This window comes from Aquarana catesbeiana, linkage group LG04 (genome assembly GCF_042186555.1).
Source record: "Aquarana catesbeiana isolate 2022-GZ linkage group LG04, ASM4218655v1, whole genome shotgun sequence".
In the NCBI taxonomy this organism is placed as follows: domain Eukaryota; kingdom Metazoa; phylum Chordata; class Amphibia; order Anura; family Ranidae; genus Aquarana; species Aquarana catesbeiana.
In genome coordinates this window covers 253,593,809-253,612,035 of record NC_133327.1, presented here as the reverse complement: position 1 = coordinate 253,612,035, position 18,227 = coordinate 253,593,809, and the positions used below count along the sequence as shown (strand labels likewise).

The 18,227-nt window shown below is 43.2% G+C and overlaps 1 protein-coding gene across 2 annotated transcripts in view; it reads left to right on the top strand.

Annotated features, from left to right (window-relative positions):
* CCDC50 (coiled-coil domain containing 50) overlaps nt 1-18,227 on the top strand; it is a 148,241-nt gene that overhangs the window by 110,076 nt on the left and 19,938 nt on the right. For both annotated transcript variants that reach the window (XM_073626393.1, XM_073626392.1), the window contains 3 exons: nt 1,623-1,715; nt 4,543-4,616; nt 10,698-10,816. In XM_073626393.1, the coding sequence (XP_073482494.1) occupies nt 1,623-1,715; nt 4,543-4,616; nt 10,698-10,816 (286 nt within the window). The remainder of the gene's footprint in view (nt 1-1,622; nt 1,716-4,542; nt 4,617-10,697; nt 10,817-18,227) is intronic.

The following is an 18,227-nucleotide window of genomic DNA, read 5'->3' as shown; positions in this document are numbered from 1 at the left end:
AGAAAGGTGGGGTCTGTTATGGCGTTACCAGGAAGGGTGTTTCACCTATGTGCGCAGAGAATAATGGATGACCCCTTATGGATGTCACCTAATTGTCCTTTGTGGTGCAATAAATCCCTAAGAGAGTTCTACAAAATAGAGGATGGGTATAGATGGGTCAAATATGGGGTAAAATATCTTCACCAGATATACCAAGATGGTAAGCTGTCCTCCTTTACACGTCTGCGGGAACAGTTTGGCATACCTAGAACCTGGCAATTTAGATATGCTCAACTGCAACATGCAGCGACAGCCCAGTTTGGGAGGGGGGAGGTGAAAGTGCAAAACACCACTTTGGAAAAGGTCCTGATTGACTCGGAACCAACTAAACATATTTCCAGGTACTATAGAGAGATAGGACTGGGAGGCCCCGACCTGACTGCTAGGACTAGAAATAGATGGATAGCGATTATACCAGAACTGACTGAGGAAATGTGGCAGGAGGTGCTCGATACATACCTTGTCTCGGTCATTTCTTCCACGGATAGAATGATACAGCTTTGATATTTACATCAGGTGTACTACACTCCAACTAGGCTATTCAAAATGCATAGAAGAGACACTGCAGAGTGCCATAAATGCCAGGGAAGTGGGGGAACTTTCTTTCACATGGTATGGGACTGTCCTAAGATAAGGCCACTATGGTCTCAGGTGAGTTCATATCCGACCACTTTGACCTTCCAAATATATGCTCTCCCTTGAGATGTCTGTTGGGTGTCTTTGACCAAGAAGAAATTAATGTGTATACAAAATTGTTTCTCAGACTTCTGTACTTCGGAATGCGAAAATTGATAACCCGAAGATGGATTAATGACGAACAACTTACTTTGGGAATGTGGATGAAAATAATAAATACAGATATACCCTTGTATAAAATGACATATGAGGTGAGGGGAGCCCCCAAGAAATTTAGAAAGGTATAGTTTAGGTGGACTGACTCCAAAAACACATTAGCAGATGAGGGGGAAGGGGGCAATGGGGATGGATGAATGTAGGCAAAGATGAACATGAACAGTACTGTGATAGATGAGAGGATACATACATTATTCTGGACAGATTAATACTGAAGGGGGGAGTGAATTCAACTGTTTACATGCTTGAAACTATGTTTCTATGGTTAATGTCGACGGTTCTGACATTATACTTATTTTTTCTTTGGTAATTTTTTTTATATGTATATATAAAAAAAAAAAAAAGAGCTAAAACTCAGGTTGGAGGAATTGAAGGAGAGTCTAACAGAACCCGGAAGAACTATTAGTAACAAACGTTGATGTTATTCATGTGCGGAGACAATCTGATGTCATCATTGTAATGTATGCCAACCTAATACTTGAAGTATGAGCTCTAACATGTCAATATGCTCAATAAAAAACTTTGTTTAAAAAAAAAAAAAAAAAAAAAAAAGGAGAATGCATTGGGGTAAAAAAACCTTCTGCCTTTTAGAACCACTTTAATAAGTGTACAGCAAATTGTATGTACTAAATGCTTCTGCCTGATGTTCAAATACAATGCCTTACTTGTATATTAAGATGCATACATTTCATTTGATAAACCTACTTTTTTTTTTTTTTTTTTTTATACAGGAAATAGCTCGTTGGTTAATGGAGAAAGAGGAGAAATCTTATAAGAAATCTAAAGGGCGTGAAAAAGAAAGGAGAAGGGCAGATGAACAGGAGGTGAGTGTAAATCTTTAAAGCGTTTGTAAAGGTGTTTTTTTTTTTTTTTAAAAAATAACAAACATGTTATACTTACCTTCACTGTGCAGCTCGTTCTGCACAGAGTGGCCCCGAACCTCGTCTTCTGGGGTCCCTCGGCGGCTGTTTCAGCTCCTCCCCGCAAGCATTCACCACCTTAATGCGAGCTCCCTCGCACGGTGGTGAGTGCTTGCGGGCGCGCTCCCGTGATACAGCCGGCGGCTATAGCCGCTCGCTGTATCACTCGGCCCCGCCTCCCGGCGCGCCGCGTCATCGGATGTGATTGACAGCAGCGCGAGCCAATGGCTGCGCTGCTTTCAATCCATCCACTGCAGCCAATCAGCGGCCAGGGTGAGCGGAGGAACAGATGTCGGGAACGCGAAGCTGACTTTCGAGGCGTCAGGTAAGTAAAACGGGGGGCCTGGGGGCGGCGGTTCTGTCAGAAGTTTTTTCACCTTAATGCATAGAATGCATTAAGGTGAAAAAATTTTTACCTTTACAACCCCTTTAAATCTCTAGAAATTATAAAATGGTAGCAGAAATGAAGACAAATGTTATCACGTACCTGTTAAAAATATTGGCGCTTTCAGAAAGTAGCAGCTAGGCTTGTGTAAACAGGTGTTTGTCGAACGTAGAATTTTCCATTTGATTGCAGAGCTGTTGAAAGGGATGGGTTTGAATGCAAAATTCACCTTTTTGCAGGAAAATGTGTTTAACATGCTTTGTCTGCAATCCATACCTCAGTAGAACCTGTTCCATCTGGGAAAAAAAAAAACAAAAAAAAAAAAAAGCAAGTTAAACCGCCTCTGAACTCATTTACACTACTCTGCTGAAGTAGTTGGGAATCTGCCGTGGAACGTGCAACTTTTTAACTTTCAGTAAGGCAAGAGAAGAAACAAAATCAATTGACAGAACATATTGTGCCCTGTGACCGTTTTTCCCACACCATACACTGGCCATATAATCGGGAGGAGTGGGCTCTGCAAGGGCCCTGTAATTTCATCATTACGGTCACAATGTAAATGACTTTGGGTAAATACAGTGCCTTGCAAAAGTATTCACCCCCTTGGCTTTTTACCTATTTTGTTACATTACAGAATTATATGTGATGGATCAGAACACAGTAGTCTTAGTTGGTGAAGTAAAATTAGAAAAATACATACATAAAACTATTTTTCAGAAATAAAAAACTGATAATTGGCATGTGCGTATGTATTCATCCCCTTTGTTATGAAGCCCATAAAAAGCTCTGGTGCAACCAATGACCTTCAGAAGTCGCATAATTAGTGAAATGATGTCCACTTGTGTGCAACCTAAGTGTCACTGGATCTGTCATTACATATACACACCTTTTTGAAAGGCCCCAGAGGCTGCAACACCTGAGCAAGAGGCACCACTAACCAAACACTGAAGACCAAAGAACTCTCCAAACAAGTAAGGGACAATGTTGTTGAGAAGTACAAGTCAGGGTTAGGGTATAAAAAAAATCCAAATCTTTGATCCCTAGGAGCACCATCAAATCTATCATAACCAAATGGAAAGAACATGGCACAACAGCAAACCTGCCAAGAGACGGCTGCACACCAAAACTCACGGAATGGGCAAGGAGGGCATTAATGAGAGAGGTAGCACAGAGACCTAAGGTAACCCTGGAGGAGCTGCAGAGTTCCACAGCAGAGACTGGAATATCTGTACATAGGACGACAATAAGCCATACGCTCCAATGAGTTGGGCTTTATGGCAGAGTGGCCAGAAAAAAAGCCATTACTTTCAGCAAGAAAACAAAATGGCACGTTTTGAGTTTGCAAAAAAGCATGTGGGAAGCTCCCAAAATGTATGGAGGAAGGTGCTCTGGTCTGATGAGACTAAAATTGAACTTTTTGACCATCAAAGAAAACGTTATGTCTGGCACAAAACCAACCCAACAAATCACATCACCCAAAGAACACCATCCCCACAGTGAAACATGGTGGTGGCAGCATCTTGCTATGAGGATGTTTTTCAGCAGTCGGGACTGGGAAACTGGTCAGAGTTGAGGGAAAGATGGATGGTGCTAAATACAGGGTTGTCCTTGAGCAAAACCTGTACCACTCTGTGTGTGATTTGAGGCTAGGACAGAGGTTCACCTTCCAGCAGGACCATGACCCCAAACACACTGCTAAAGCAATACTTGAGTGGTTTAAGGGGAAACATGTAAATGTGTTACAATGGCCTAGTCAAAGTCCAGACCTCAATCCAATAGAAAATCTGTGGTCAGACTTAAAGATTGCTGTTCACAAGCGCAAACCATCCAACTTGAAGGAGCTGGAGCAGTTTTGCAAGGAGGAATGGGCAAAAATCCCAGTGGTAAGATGTGGCAAGCTCGTAGAAACTTATCCAAAGTGACTTGGAGCTGTGATAGCCGCAAAAGGTAGCTCTACAAAGGATTGACTTTAGGGTGGTTAATTATTATGCACATTGACGTTTTCTGTTATTTTGTCGTATTTGTTGTTTGCTTTACAATTAAAAAAAAAAAAAAAAAAAAAAAAAAAATCTTCAAAGTTGTGGGCATGTTCTGTAAATTAAATGATGCAAATCCTCAAACAATCCATGTTAATTCCAGGTTGTGAGGCAACAAAACACGAAAAATGCCAAGGGGGGGGGGGTGAATAAGTTTGCAAGGCACTGTGTATATATAGCAATACATCAGAATGCATACATAAGAACACAGTACTATTACTTTTTAAACTCGCACATTGACAAGGGTATGCGTATACTCATATTTAAAGTGGACTTTTAGTTCATAACCATAACATGCTTTTTGTTTCAGCTAAATACACCTGAACGTGTTCGACTACGGTCAAAGGATGAACATCACCGCTCCAGAAGTGACAAACCATATAGGTATAGGAACCTTATTTATATTTGTTTGCATTATGTGCAGTATATAATTAAAACATATTTACTATTAGGAAAAAATGTTTTCTGTCTATTGCAATGCCAGGTTCACACACGTCCAGTGCAAATTTCCCCTCCTTTTTCACAGCGAATTTCCAAAGCAGCTGTTTAGCTGTGATTTTAGATACAGTTCAAATGAGTTTTTGGAGCCGGCGGACATCGGCATCTTTAATAATATCTGGTTCTTAAGAATCAGGTCGGGAAGCCGGTTGCCGCGTCCTTAACAACGGATGACTCCTCAGCTGACGAGGTTCCCCGCTGACAACTGAATGTAAAAGAAAACCATTGCTGGCAATAAAAAAATGTGAAAAATACAGCGTAGGGGTCCCCCCAGTCCATACCAAGCTCTTTAGGTTCTGGTACAGATTTTAAGGGGATCCCCATGCCAAAATGTTAAAAAAAAAAAAATACATGGGGCCCCACCCCCCAAATCCATGCCAGATCCTTATGGATTTCGAAGAGAACCCCCACACCAATTTTTTTTTTTTTTTTTTAAATGGTGTAGGGTTTCTCCCCACCCCAAAATCTATACCAGACTTTTATCTGAGCATGCAGCCTGGCAGGGGGTAGGCCCCACCTCAAGGCACCATGAGAAAGGGCCTCTTCCCCACAACACTGGCTGGTGGTTGTGGGCCTCTGCGGGTAGGGTGCTTATCGGAACTTGCAAGCCTCCTTTAATGGGGGCCTCCAGATCCCAGCTCTCCCCCCCTTCCCTATGGGAATGAGTATAAAGTACATTGTACCCCTACTCTTTTGTCAACAAAAAGTTAAAAAAAAAAAAAACAATGTCCCCCCGGGGTAGATCCAGCATCAATCACGAATGCCACCACACACCCCATAAAATAAGATCGCTCCGTGCCCATCGCTGGTTCCCGCCATCTGCCTTCTCCAGCGTTTCACAGTTTTGAAATATTAAAGGGGCGGACCCCTCCTGTGACCTCATCGACCCAGCATGCACTGCTTGATGACGTCACCAGGGGGCAGGGCCAATATTTGGCCCTGCTCCTTAGCTGTTCAACCACTTAAAGCGGGGTTCCCACTTAAAAAAAAAAAGAAAAGAAAAAAATTAAAAGTCAGCAGCTACAAATACTGCAGCTGCTGACTTTTAATAATCGGACACTTAACTGTCCCAGGGTTCAGCGATGCGGGGGATCGAAGCAACAGGCATTTAGAGGTGAGTAAAAAAACATTTTCTACAAACTTTTTTTTTTATTTTTTTATTTTTTTTAAGCACATTAATTTTTTTTTTTTTTTTTTTTGTGGGGGGGGGGGGGGGGGGGGGGTGGAACTCTTTAAGGACTGGAAGGATTTCCCCACCTTAATGACCAGGTCGTTTTTTGCAATACGGCACGTTATACCCAAACAATATTGATGTCCTTTTTTTTTCCCCACAAATAGAGCTTTCTTTTGATGGTATTTGATCACCTCTGCGGTTTTTATTTTTTGTGCTATAAACAAAAAAAGAGCGACATTTTTAAAGAAAACTATATTTTTTTTTTTACTTTCTGCTAAAATAAATATCAAGAAAAAAGTTTCTTCATCAGTTTAGGCCAATATGAATTCTTCTACATATTTTTGGTTAAAAAAATCATAATAAGCGTATATTGATTGGTTTACGCAAAAGTTATAGTGTCTCCAAAATAGGGGATAGATTTATTTCTTCTTCCCCTTCTCCTTCTCTTCGGGATTGCGGCAGACAGATCGGACACTTTTGACACATTTTTGGGACTATTGACATTTATACAGCGGTCAGTGTTATAAAAATTCACTGATTACTGTGTAAATGTCACTGGCAGGGAAGGGGTTAACACTAGGGGGTGAACAAGGGGTTAAATGTGTTCCCTGGGAGGTGTTTCTAACTGTGGGGGGATGGGACTGACTGGAGGAGGAGAGAGATCGCTGTCCCTAATCACTAGGAACAGCAGATCTGGTTCTCCTTCCCTGTTTACATTGACAGATCCCCATTCTGGCTCTCTGTGGAGTGATTGTGGGTGGCCGGCGGACATCGTGGCCGCTGGCCACGTGAATCGACTCCGGCGACATACGCGTGCCCCCTATCACTCTTAAAGCGGCCGACGTACACCTTCGGCGATTCGCACAGGAGAGCCATCTGCTGCAGTATGACTGCGGCTGGTCCTTAAGTGGTTAAGAAACGCAGACAACAGACAGTTTTTGACAATTCCTTTATTAGAAAAAACAATGTCCCCCGGTGTAGATCCAGCGTCAATCACGATGAACGAGCTCCTCAGCTGTTGCTGGCTCCCTGCCACATGCCCGCTCCGGCATCTCACAGTTCTTTACTTCATGGGGGGGATGTCCCCCTCATCCATTTATCGACCCAGGATGCCTCGGTCAGTGATGTCACAAGTGGGTGGGGCCCCCAGATGTCGCTGCTTGGCCCTTTAGCTATTTAAGAACTGTCAGATGAAGGCATGGGCAGATGGCAGGAGCCAGCGACGGGTGCAGAGCTTTTTTTACTTTTTTAATTTTTTGGGTCAGCGGCACCGTTCATCGAGATTGACGCTGGATTTACACCGGAGGGGACATTGTTTTTGTTTTTTGTTATATTTAATAAAGAAATTGTCAAAAACCTGTCTGTTTTGTTTTTGGTGAATGAGTAGGGGTACAATGTACCCCTACTCATTCACATGGTGGGACTAGGGTCTGGGGGGCCCCCATGTTAAAGGAGGCTTCCAGATTACAATAAGCCCCATGCCCGCATACCCCCACAACCACCGGCCAGGGTTGTAGGGAAGAGGCCCTGTGGCATGGTATGGTTCAGGAGGAGGGGCGCTGGCTTGTCTGGCATGGATTGGGGGGGAGGCACGCCGTGGGTTGTTTTTTTTTTTTTTTTTTTGTTTTTTTTTTTTTGCATGGAGCCCCAGACCAAGGGAGATTGACATTTGTGTTTCTTCCATTTGCGATTAATCGCACCAACTGTTGTCACTCTGTCACCAAGCTGCTTGGCGATGGTCCTGTAGCCCATTCCAGACTTGTGTAGGTCTACAATCATGTCCCTGAAATCCTTGGACAGCGCTTTTGGTTTTGGCCATGGTGGAGAGAGTGGAATCTGATTGCTGCTGTGGACAGGTGTCTTTTATACAGGTAACAAGCTGAGATTGGGAGCATTCCCTCCTTTGAATGCTCCTAATCTCAGCTTGTCACCTGTATAGAAGACACCTGGGAGCCAGAAATTTTGCAGATGGATAGGGGATCAAATACTTATTTTACTCATTTAAAATGCAAATCAATTTATAACTTTTTTTTTTTTAAATGCGTTTTTCTGGATTCTTTTTTTTTTTTTTGTTCTGTCGCTCACTGTTAAAATAAACCTACCATTAAAATTATAGACTGATCATTTCTTTGCCAGTGGGCAAACTAACAAAATCAGCAGGGTATCAAATACTTTTTTCCCCTCACTGTAGATATGCTTTAAGTGTATTCATGCAATCCACTGCATCCAGTTTTCCTTTTGGCAGTTGTGTTATGCCAAATAGATTCCAAGTTGTTCTGAGTTTGAGCGCTATGCCAGTTTCAGAACTGATTTTTCTCTGCTCTGGAAACGGCCGATAAGAGGACCTAAGGCGGTAGTAGGTGACGATCATTATCTGTATGTGTGCAAGAGCATTTCCTACTTTCTTAAGGAAAGTAGAAAATCTCTTTAAAATCACACTCTTTATCTTGTGTAATTAATACACTTTAATATACTCCTAGGTCAGGGGTAGGAAAGCTTTTGAGCACAGTGTGCCAATTTTCTTTTTTTTTTTTTTTTTTTTTTTTTCTTTTCTTTTCTTTTCTTTTAAAGAAAATTGAGAGCAAGTTTTTTTGTTTTTTTTTTTTTTTTTTTTTTATTTATATATATATATATATATATATATATATATATATATATATATATATATATATATATATTAAAAAAACAGTCAACGTCACTCTCCATGACGAAATAGAAAAAATTACTTGAATAATAGTAAGAAATTAACATTTCCAATTAGCGCTTTCAAAGATCAATGATAACTTACCCTTGTGCTACAAGGCATGTAAGGTTGAAATGAATATGCCAGCTAAGGACTTCTACAGATCACCCCTATCACCCTCACACCTCATATCATGCACCTTCACACCTCACATCCCCCCCCCCCAATTTTTGCACTTTTAGATCTCAAACCCCAATGAATGCACCTCTAAACACCAAATTATCCCCAATTCTTGCGCTATCAGTCCCAGTGCCATTACACCCCAGATCCACTCCAGTTCCTGCACCTTCACACCTCAGATCACCCCAATTCCTGGACCCTCATACCACTCCTATTCCTAGACCTTCACACCTCAGATCACCCCTATTCCTGCACCTTCACTAACTATTACATTTAGAAATCAGACTAAGCACTTATATCAGGGTTTCCAAAATCCCACCCTTACATCAGAGCTCCTCTCCTACTTACATCAGGGTCCCTAGAGTCCTCCTCCTTACATCAGGATCCCCAGAGCCCTCCCTTATAACAGCCCCCCCCTTTACATCAGAGTCGCAAGAGATTCTCCACCCCCTTACACCAGGGTCCCCAGTGTTCCCTCCCCCTTGCATCAGGGTCCCAAGAGTTCTCCCCATAACACCATATTTCCTAGAGTCTCCCCATTACATCAGGGTCCCCAGAGCCCCCCCCCCCCCCCATTAAATTAGGGTCCCCAGAGGCTTCCCAGACTTGCATCAATCGCCAGGGTCCCCCCTTACATTGAGACCTCAAGTCCCCCCCCCCAATTACATCAGGTCCCCAGAGTCTCCCCACGTTACATTAGGGTCCCCAGAGTTGCCTGCATTACATCAGGTTCCCCAGTGCCCCCCTAAAAACTCCACCATACTTAGATCATGTACCACATGCAACCATAATCTCACTCATCAAACCATAACTCTACCAAGCATATCCTATCTTCTATCCAACCCAGCATTACCTCAAATGCCCCAAACTCCACCACCCATAACCACATAATCATGACCATGTCCAAACCACCCATGCCCGCACATGCATCCTGACATACAAACCCACACCCAATCACCAACGCAAAAACATGCACATACACATACCCCATCCGTGACAATCTGCACTATTACACGCCAACCACAACACCCACACCACCTTCCATGCCGACACATTTGCACGTGCATACACACCCACCCATGCACACACCGGAACCACATATACACCAACATATAAAACTTGCACGCACAACATTCCTGTACATGCATACACATACCCACACACAACTGCACACGCACATACATACACACACCGTAACATATTTGCCCACACGGCAGCCACTAAACTTGCAAAGTCACAACACCCCATTCATGAAACAATACAGTGCCAAGCACCTCTGTCCACCTGCATTCATAGCCTCTTAGCCACATACCCAAAACCAACAGACACCAAGAGCAAACAATCCAAACCCCATGGACCCAGAGTGAAGAGGTAGGGAAAAAAAAACATAAGCAAAAAGTCAAGCCAGCAAGTACACAATACAAAAATGACAGACAAAATGCTTACACACACCAGCTACCGGAGAGGGCAGTCACTCTGGGGGGGCGCCAGGGCAACTGCACACGTGCCGCTATCCCGGGACCCAGCCAAAGAGAGCAGCTGCGCCGGGGATTGGAACCAGCAACTGCGGACGCCCGGCAACTGCGCACGCGCTGCTATCCCGGGACTCGGGCACAGCCAATGAGCGTGGCTAAGCGGGAATTGGAACCGGCCACTGCACGTGCGCTTTCATCCTGGGACTCAGGCAAAGCCAATAGGCCCAGCTTAACCAGGAATCAATGGTTGAGGCTGGGATTGCATGCAGCAGCAGACAGAAATACTCAGCTCGCGTGCCATCATAAACACAGCTGTGTGCCATGTCTGGCACACGTGTCGGGGGTTGCAGACCCCTGCTCTAGGTAGTCACAATTGTGTAATGTATTGTTATTATGTAAATCCTTGTTTTAAATGTAAACTTGAAATAATGCACATTGTATTTCTTTTCAAACAGGCCTCTCCCTCCCCCTCCAGATGATGATGATTACAATGATGATTATGGTAATGATTACGTAAATCGTAACTCCCACAGCTCTCCCCGTCCCAGCTCAAAGTCTCAGTCCTCCAATAAAGGTATGCGTTAGAAAATGATCTTTAACTGCACTGCCTAAGCTGCGTCTCCTTTATGATTTTGCCTCCAATGTTAACCACTTGCTTATTGGGCACTTGTACCCCCTTCCTGCCCAGACCAAAATTCAACTTTCAGCGCTCTCACACTTTGAATAACAATTGTCATGCAACGCTATACCCATTTTTGTTAAATTTTTTTTTTATTTTAAAATTTTTCACACAAATAGAACTTTCTTTTAATCACCACTGGGTTTTTATTTTTGCTTTAAAAAAAATTGTGCCAATAGCCAGCTTCTGTTTACTTCCACGAAAGAAATTGTGAGGAGGAAAAAAAAACAGGCTTACAGAGGGGACGGAAAGTATTCAGACCCCCTTAAATTTTTCACTCTGTTATATTGCAGCCATTTGTTAAAATCATTTAAGTTCATTTTTGTCCTCATTAATGTACACACAGCACCCCATATTGACAGAAAAACACAGATTTGTTGACATTTTTGCAGATTTATTAAAAAAGAAAACCTGAAATATCACATGGTCCTAAGTATTCAGACCCTTTGCTCAGTATTTAGTAGAAGCACCCTTTTGATCTAATACAGCCATGAGTCTTTTTGGGAAAGATGCAACAAGTTTTTCACACCTGGATTTGGGGATCCTCTGCCATTCCTCCTTGCAGATCCTCTCCAGTTCTATCAAGTTGGATGGTAAACGTTGGTGGACAGCCATTTTTAGGTCTCTCCAGAGATGCTTAATTGGGTTTAAGTCAGGGCTCTGGCTGGGCCATTCAAGAACAGTCATGGAGTTGTTGTGAAGCCACTCCTTCGTTATTTTAGCTGTGTGCTTAGGGTCATTGTCTTGTTGGAAGGTAAACCTTCGGCCCAGTCTGAGGTCCTGAGAACTCTGGAGAAGGTTTTCGTCCAGGATATCCCTGTACTTGGCCGCATTCATCTTTCCCTCGATTGCAACCAGTCGTCCTGTCCCTGCAGCTGAAAAACACCCCCACAGCATGATGCTGCCACCACCATGCTTCACTGTTGGGACTGTATTGGACAGGTGATGAGCAGTGCCTGGTTTTCTCCACACATACCGCTTAGAATTAAGGCCAAAAAGTTCTATCTTGGTCTCATCAGACCAGAGAATTTTATTTCTCATCTTCTTGGAGTCCTTCAGGTGTTTTTTTAGAAAACTCCATGCGGGCTTTCATGTGTCTTGCATTGAAGAGAGGCTTCCGTCGGGCCACTGTGCCATAAATCCCCGACTGGTGGGGGGCTGCAGTGATGGTTGACTTTCTACAACTTTCTCCCATCTCCCGACTGCATCTCTGGAACCTTAAGTGCAGCAGAATTTTTTTTTTGTAACCTTGGCCAGATCTGTGCCTTGCCACAAATCTGTCTCTGAGCTCTTCAGGCAGTTCCTTTGACCTCATGATTCTCATTTGCTCTGACATGCACTGTGAGCTGTAAGGTCTTATTAAGACAGGTGTGTGTGGCTTTCCTAATCAAGTCCAATCAGTATAATCAAACACAGCTGGACTCAAGTGAAGGTGTAGAACCATCTCAAGGATGATCAGAAGAAATGGACAGCACCTGAGTTAAATATGAGTGTCACAGCAAAGGGTCTGAATACTTAGGACCATGTGATATTTCAGTTTTTCTTTCTTAATAAATCTGCAAAAATGTCAACAATTCTGTGTTTTTCTGTCCAATATGGGGTGCTGTGTACATTTAATGAGGAAAAAAAATTAACTTAAATGATTTTAGCAAATGGCTGCAATATAACAAAGAGTGAAAATTTTAAGGGGGTCTGAATACTTTCCGTCCCCACTGTATGTTTACTTCCGTGGTCACCCGTCGTTGCCTGACAGCTGATCATGTGGTAAAGGGCTGCTGTGATTGGCTCTTTACCCTGCTCTGTGATCAGCCAAGTACAAAGGACTTAACGATCACAGAGCGCGATCACGGGAGGACGCCTATAACTTCCCTCCTGGCACTGTATTCTGCACAAAACCTGGTTGATCTTGCTGGCTGTTCTCTATCTTCCCCTTCAGTTCATGTCCATTCAGCTAGGGATTTTACAGTTGTGGTGGCAACTCAGTTTTCAGTGAGTTTCTGTGCTGAACATTTCCTCCCTGTCACATCTGAGCAGCCCATGTGACTATACCATCACACATGTGGGCTTATGTACAGTGGTAAATGACAGCTCACTCCCTGCCTTCTCTTCCATGCCCACTAACCAGCTAAACACAATGGGGGTGGGTTATTACTTGTAGATTAACGGGGGCTTCACCTCCCTCTTATTCTAAGACTAAGGCTGGAGGGGCGGGACTGCCTGTGACTGGCAGAACTCCGGCCACACCATGTTGTTTTCACAAAATAATAAAGATTTAAATTCAAATAAATATTTGTATGTAATACAAACCGTTTATTAAAGTGGTTGTTACCTTACAAAAAATGCACTTCCAGCTCCTCTCTTGTACCCAGCCATAACGCACTCTGTAAGTGTTTTTTTTTTTTTTTTTTACTTTTTATTTTTTATTTTTTTAAACAAAGCCTCTTAATACCTTTTTTCAGCTATGTTCATGCTGGTCTAGTGACTCCCGGCCGCTCTGCTACACCGATCCAGGGCTACAGCGGGAGGGGCCGAGATCTCCTTCTGATGTCAGCTGGGAGGTCACGTGGCTGCTCGGCCTCTCCCACTGTAGCCCTGGATCGGAGTAGCAAAGCAGCCAGGAGTCACGTGACAGGCCTGACTATAGCTGAAAAAAGGTATTTATAGGCTTTGTTTTAAAAAAAAAAAAAAAACAGAGTGCATTATGCCTGGATAAAATAAAGGGGCTGCCAGTGATAATTAATCTTCTTTTTTTTTTTTTTTTTTTTAACTACGAACAGCGTCAGGTGGGGGGGTGGTGGTTAAGAGACACACGGAGCAGGAAGGGGTGAGGGGGACAGGAGAGCAGCGGATGACGGAGGCACATAAACTGACCATGGTAATTAGGGCTCAGCAGCCATGATGATTGTGGTCAGAACACAGAGGGCAACACAGGAACTTGCAGGATAAGCCAGGTTTTTTCACAGTTTAGAGAGGGGCAGATTAGACATCACAAGCAGTGTGCTGTTTAACCTGCTATAAGAGAACAGGAGTTCACACATATGTATATATTTCTTTTATTATTTTTTTGGGACTACAAACACTTTAATATTTTTTTTTATTTTTTTTTTTTTTACTCCAAAGGCTGTTTTTTGAACACGTGACCAGCAGCAGAGAACTAGAAGCTCTTAGATGTACTTAGACGTGTTTTTTTTTTTTATTAAAATAATTACAGTGCCATCATCCATATACAGAAATAGATGTGTTTAAATTAAACAGTGTGTGTTTAGTATCACTTTAACTTCATTATGCAGAGTGAACACCTGTTACAAGAATAATGAAGAGATCTGTCCACCCTTGCACAAGTATGCTCGGTTCTGGTACCAAATATAATCCCTATGCAATGGTGACAGCAGCACATGGACCATACGTCTGATCCTTCAGTCTTTGTTGGCCTTGCTTGCAGGAAGATTAAAATATTCCTGCAAAATGAGCAGCTAGAACTGCTGAAGCACTTATCCTCCATCTAACATAACTGCATGATAATCACAAGTGATTCTCAAAATCATGAACATTGCATGTGCATTATGTTAGAGCAGGAGTGTCCAAACTTTTTTGAAAGAGGGCCAGATTTGATGAAGTGAACGTGCATGAGGACCGACCATTTTGCCTGAAGTGTGTTCGTCCGAGCACTAATACACTGCCCAACAAGAATTCTCTTGCTTTTGTGGCTATGTATGGTGAAGAGATGAGCTTGGGCGTGTTATTTGGAAATACCGTATTTATAACACACACCTTCACTTTAAGAGGGAAGTGTCAGGAAAAAACTGACATTTTAAATAAAGAACTGTGAAGCAAAATAAGGACCAGTGCCCATGAATGCAGCCTAATTAGTGCCCATCTGCAGCCCCACCGTTGCCATGAATGCAGCCCCACCGTTGTCATGTCTTACCATTGCCAGGAATGCAGCTCCCCCATTACCATAAGTGCAGCCTGATTGATGCCCATCTGCAGCCTTGGATGGGACAGGGAGGGGGCGGGACGAGTGCCAACAGATTACATACAGGAGAATCTTTTTTTTTTTTTCTCGGCGGCCTCTTTAACCACTTGCTTACTGGGCACCTAAACCCCCCTGCTGCCCAGAGCAATTTGCAGCTTTTAGTGCTGTCACTCTTTGAATGACAGTTGCGCGGTTATACAACACTGTACCCAAATGAAATGTTATCATTTTTTTTCCCACAAATAGAGCTTTCTTTTGGTGGTATTTGATCACCTCTGGGTTTTTTATTTGTTAAAAAAATTAAAGACCGAATTAAAAAAAAAAAAAAAAAAAATTTATATTTTGTTAATAAATTTTGCAAACAGGTAATTTTTCTCCTTCATTGATGTACGCTGATGAGGCTGCACTGATGGGCTGCACTGATCGGGTGTCACTGGTGGGCACTGATCGGGTGTCACTGGTGGGCACTGATCGGGTGTCACTGGTGGGCACTGATTGAGCGTCACTGATGTACTTGTGGGCACTGTGGACACATGAGGCGGCTTCGCCTCTCCCTGCTCGGGACTGCTGCCCCTTCAACAGAAGACGGTGATCAACTTTTTTTTCTCCTCACTCTGTCAGCGTGAGAAGGAAAAAAAAAACTATTACCAATCCTCTGTTTACATCAAATGATCAGCTGTCATTGGCTGACAGCTGATCATGTGGTAAGGGGTCGGGATCGACCCCTTACTCCGATCACCCGAGTCTCAGTGACTCAGGTGATCACAGCACTTGCGGCCAGCTTGCAAAGGGGAGGACATCTATTGACACCCTCCCAGCAAAGCAGATCCACGCTGTAGCTGTCATTTGGCTGTAGCGCGGATCTAAAGGAGTTAATACAAAGTCCCTCCTCCTATGATGGACAGAACAGTCGTCCAATGGCAGCGCAGGAGACGGGACTTCCTATTACAGAGGTCGCCGTGCAAACAGGAAATTCACCTGTATGTATGGCACTCATCCCGCCTCCTCCCTCCAAGGCAGCCAGCATGTATATCTTTTGTGGCCCCTGGTGTTCGGGAATTCGTTAGGGGCCACAAAAGATATACATGTCCAAATTATCAGGCGGGCTGCAGTTGGTCCGTGGGCCGGACTTTGGACATGCCTGTGTTAGAGGAATGATTGACAGATATATCGCTGACTTTTTTAGCTTTTTAACTTGTTTCTGCTGTTAAATGCAGATTATGGGCTGCTGTTAGATGCAGATGACAGACTATTCCCATAATTTCAGCTACAGCAGACTCGTACAGTGAAACCTTTTTTGCCGTTTTTTTATTTATTTTTTATTTTATCTCCTATTTAACAAGCAGTTAATCCCAATGAGCCCCGTCCCTTGCTCTCCTTAGCCAGTTTATTTATTTTTTTATCTATCTATTCGAATTGATTATTTTCAGAGGCATTGGTCAAGCTGCTATATCTGATTCTGTTTATGTGTAAAAGTGCTACTCCATCTGTATTTTGTCAAAAATTAATAAACATTTTAAAGTAAAAAAAAAAAAAAGTACTACTCTCATTTGATTTTTCCATCCTAATGATCTAGCCTATGCAAATTCATGTCTTTATTCTAAAAGTAAAAGGCAATTATAGGTTGACTAGTCTGTGTGTTGCTTCATAGTTTTCTAATTTTGATTATTATGCAATAGCCTTGGCACCTATTGGTCTTTTCTATATATTTGCTCCCATACTCACCTTGGGAATGAATACGCAGCACAAGCAAAAAATAAGCCACTTCTTGCTGTATTTTGTGAATTTTTCAAATCTATCTACCATTATACGGTTTAGAGCAGAAGTACACAACCTTTCAGAGGTGATCTACCTGATCAACATTTTTTTTGTTTTTTGTTTTTTCTTTTTTGTTTTTTTTGTTTTTTTGTTTTAAAGAAATTAACTAGGAAAAATAAAAAGTAAGGATAACGTGCAAAAAAACTTATAAAATGTATAAAAACAATACTGTAAAAAATATAAACTTGGCCTACCTTTTAAAAGTTAGCTTCAGCGAGAAACTCGCCGTTCACTTTCATTTCCAAATTGTTTCTCATGTCTGGAGAGTAATTGGCTGCCCCTCAAGTCTGATACCGGAGTCCATCATGAAAGCAAAACAGCTGAAACTGCCTGCTTACTTGACTGCCTGGCTTGGCTCAATGCTAGTTTTTGCTGTCTGCTCTAAGTTCTGCCCAGTATAAATAGTATGTAGGGCTGAGTGCAGGGGTCAGTAGTAGGAATGTTGGTGTACAGCGGTCAGCAGTATGTAGGGTAGTGTATAGTGGTTGGTAGGATGTAGGGCAGCGTACATCGGCCGGTAGGATGTAGGGCAGCGTACAGTGGCCGGTAGGATGTAGGGCAGCGTACAGTGGCCGGTAGGATGTAGGGCAGCGTACAGTGGCCGGTAGGATGTAGGGCAGCGTACAGTGGCCGGTAGGATGTAGGGCAGCGTACAGTGGCCGGTAGGATGTAGGGCAGCGTACAGTGGCCGGTAGGATGTAGGGCAGCGTACAGTGGCCGGTAGGATGTAGGGCAGCGTACAGCGGTTAGTAGGATGTAGGGCAGCGTACAGTGGTTGGTAGGATGTAGGGCAGATTATAAGGGTTGGCAGAGCAGTGGGCAGGGGTCAAGAAGACTGAGGATAGGGTCAGTAGCATGTAATTCTCTGCTCTAATTCATCCCAAAGGTGTTCTGTCGGGTTCAGGTCAAGACTGTGCAGGCCCATAAAGACATGGATGAGCCAGTTTGGGGTGGAGGAACTTGACTGGCCTGCACAGAGTTCTGACCTCAACCTGAAAGAACACCTTTGGGATGAATTAGAGTGGAGACAGGCCTGCTCGTGCACAGTAGTACCTGACCTCACAAATGCACTTCTGGAAGAATGGTCAAACATTCTCATAGACCTAATCCTAAACCTTGTTGACCGCCTTCCCAGAAGAGTTGAAGCTGTTATTGCTGCAAAGGGTGGGCCAACTCAATATTTAACCCTACAGACTAAAGCCTTGTACACACGATCGGATTATTGGCCCACAGAGTATCAGACTTTTGTTCGAAGGGCGTGTGCCAGGAACTTGTCTTTCATACCAACAGCACACAATTGTCAGCAAACAAACATGAATGTAGTGACATACTACGTGGAATTTCAGCTCTTGAGCGGCACCCTTTCGGCACCTTCTGCTAATGTTGTGTTTGGTGAGCATTGATTCCGAGCATGCGTGTTTGTAGTTTGGACTTTTGTGTGACGGACTTGTGTACACACGATGCGAAAATCTGACAACAGACTGTTGTCCGCCAAAAATGTACTAGCCTGCC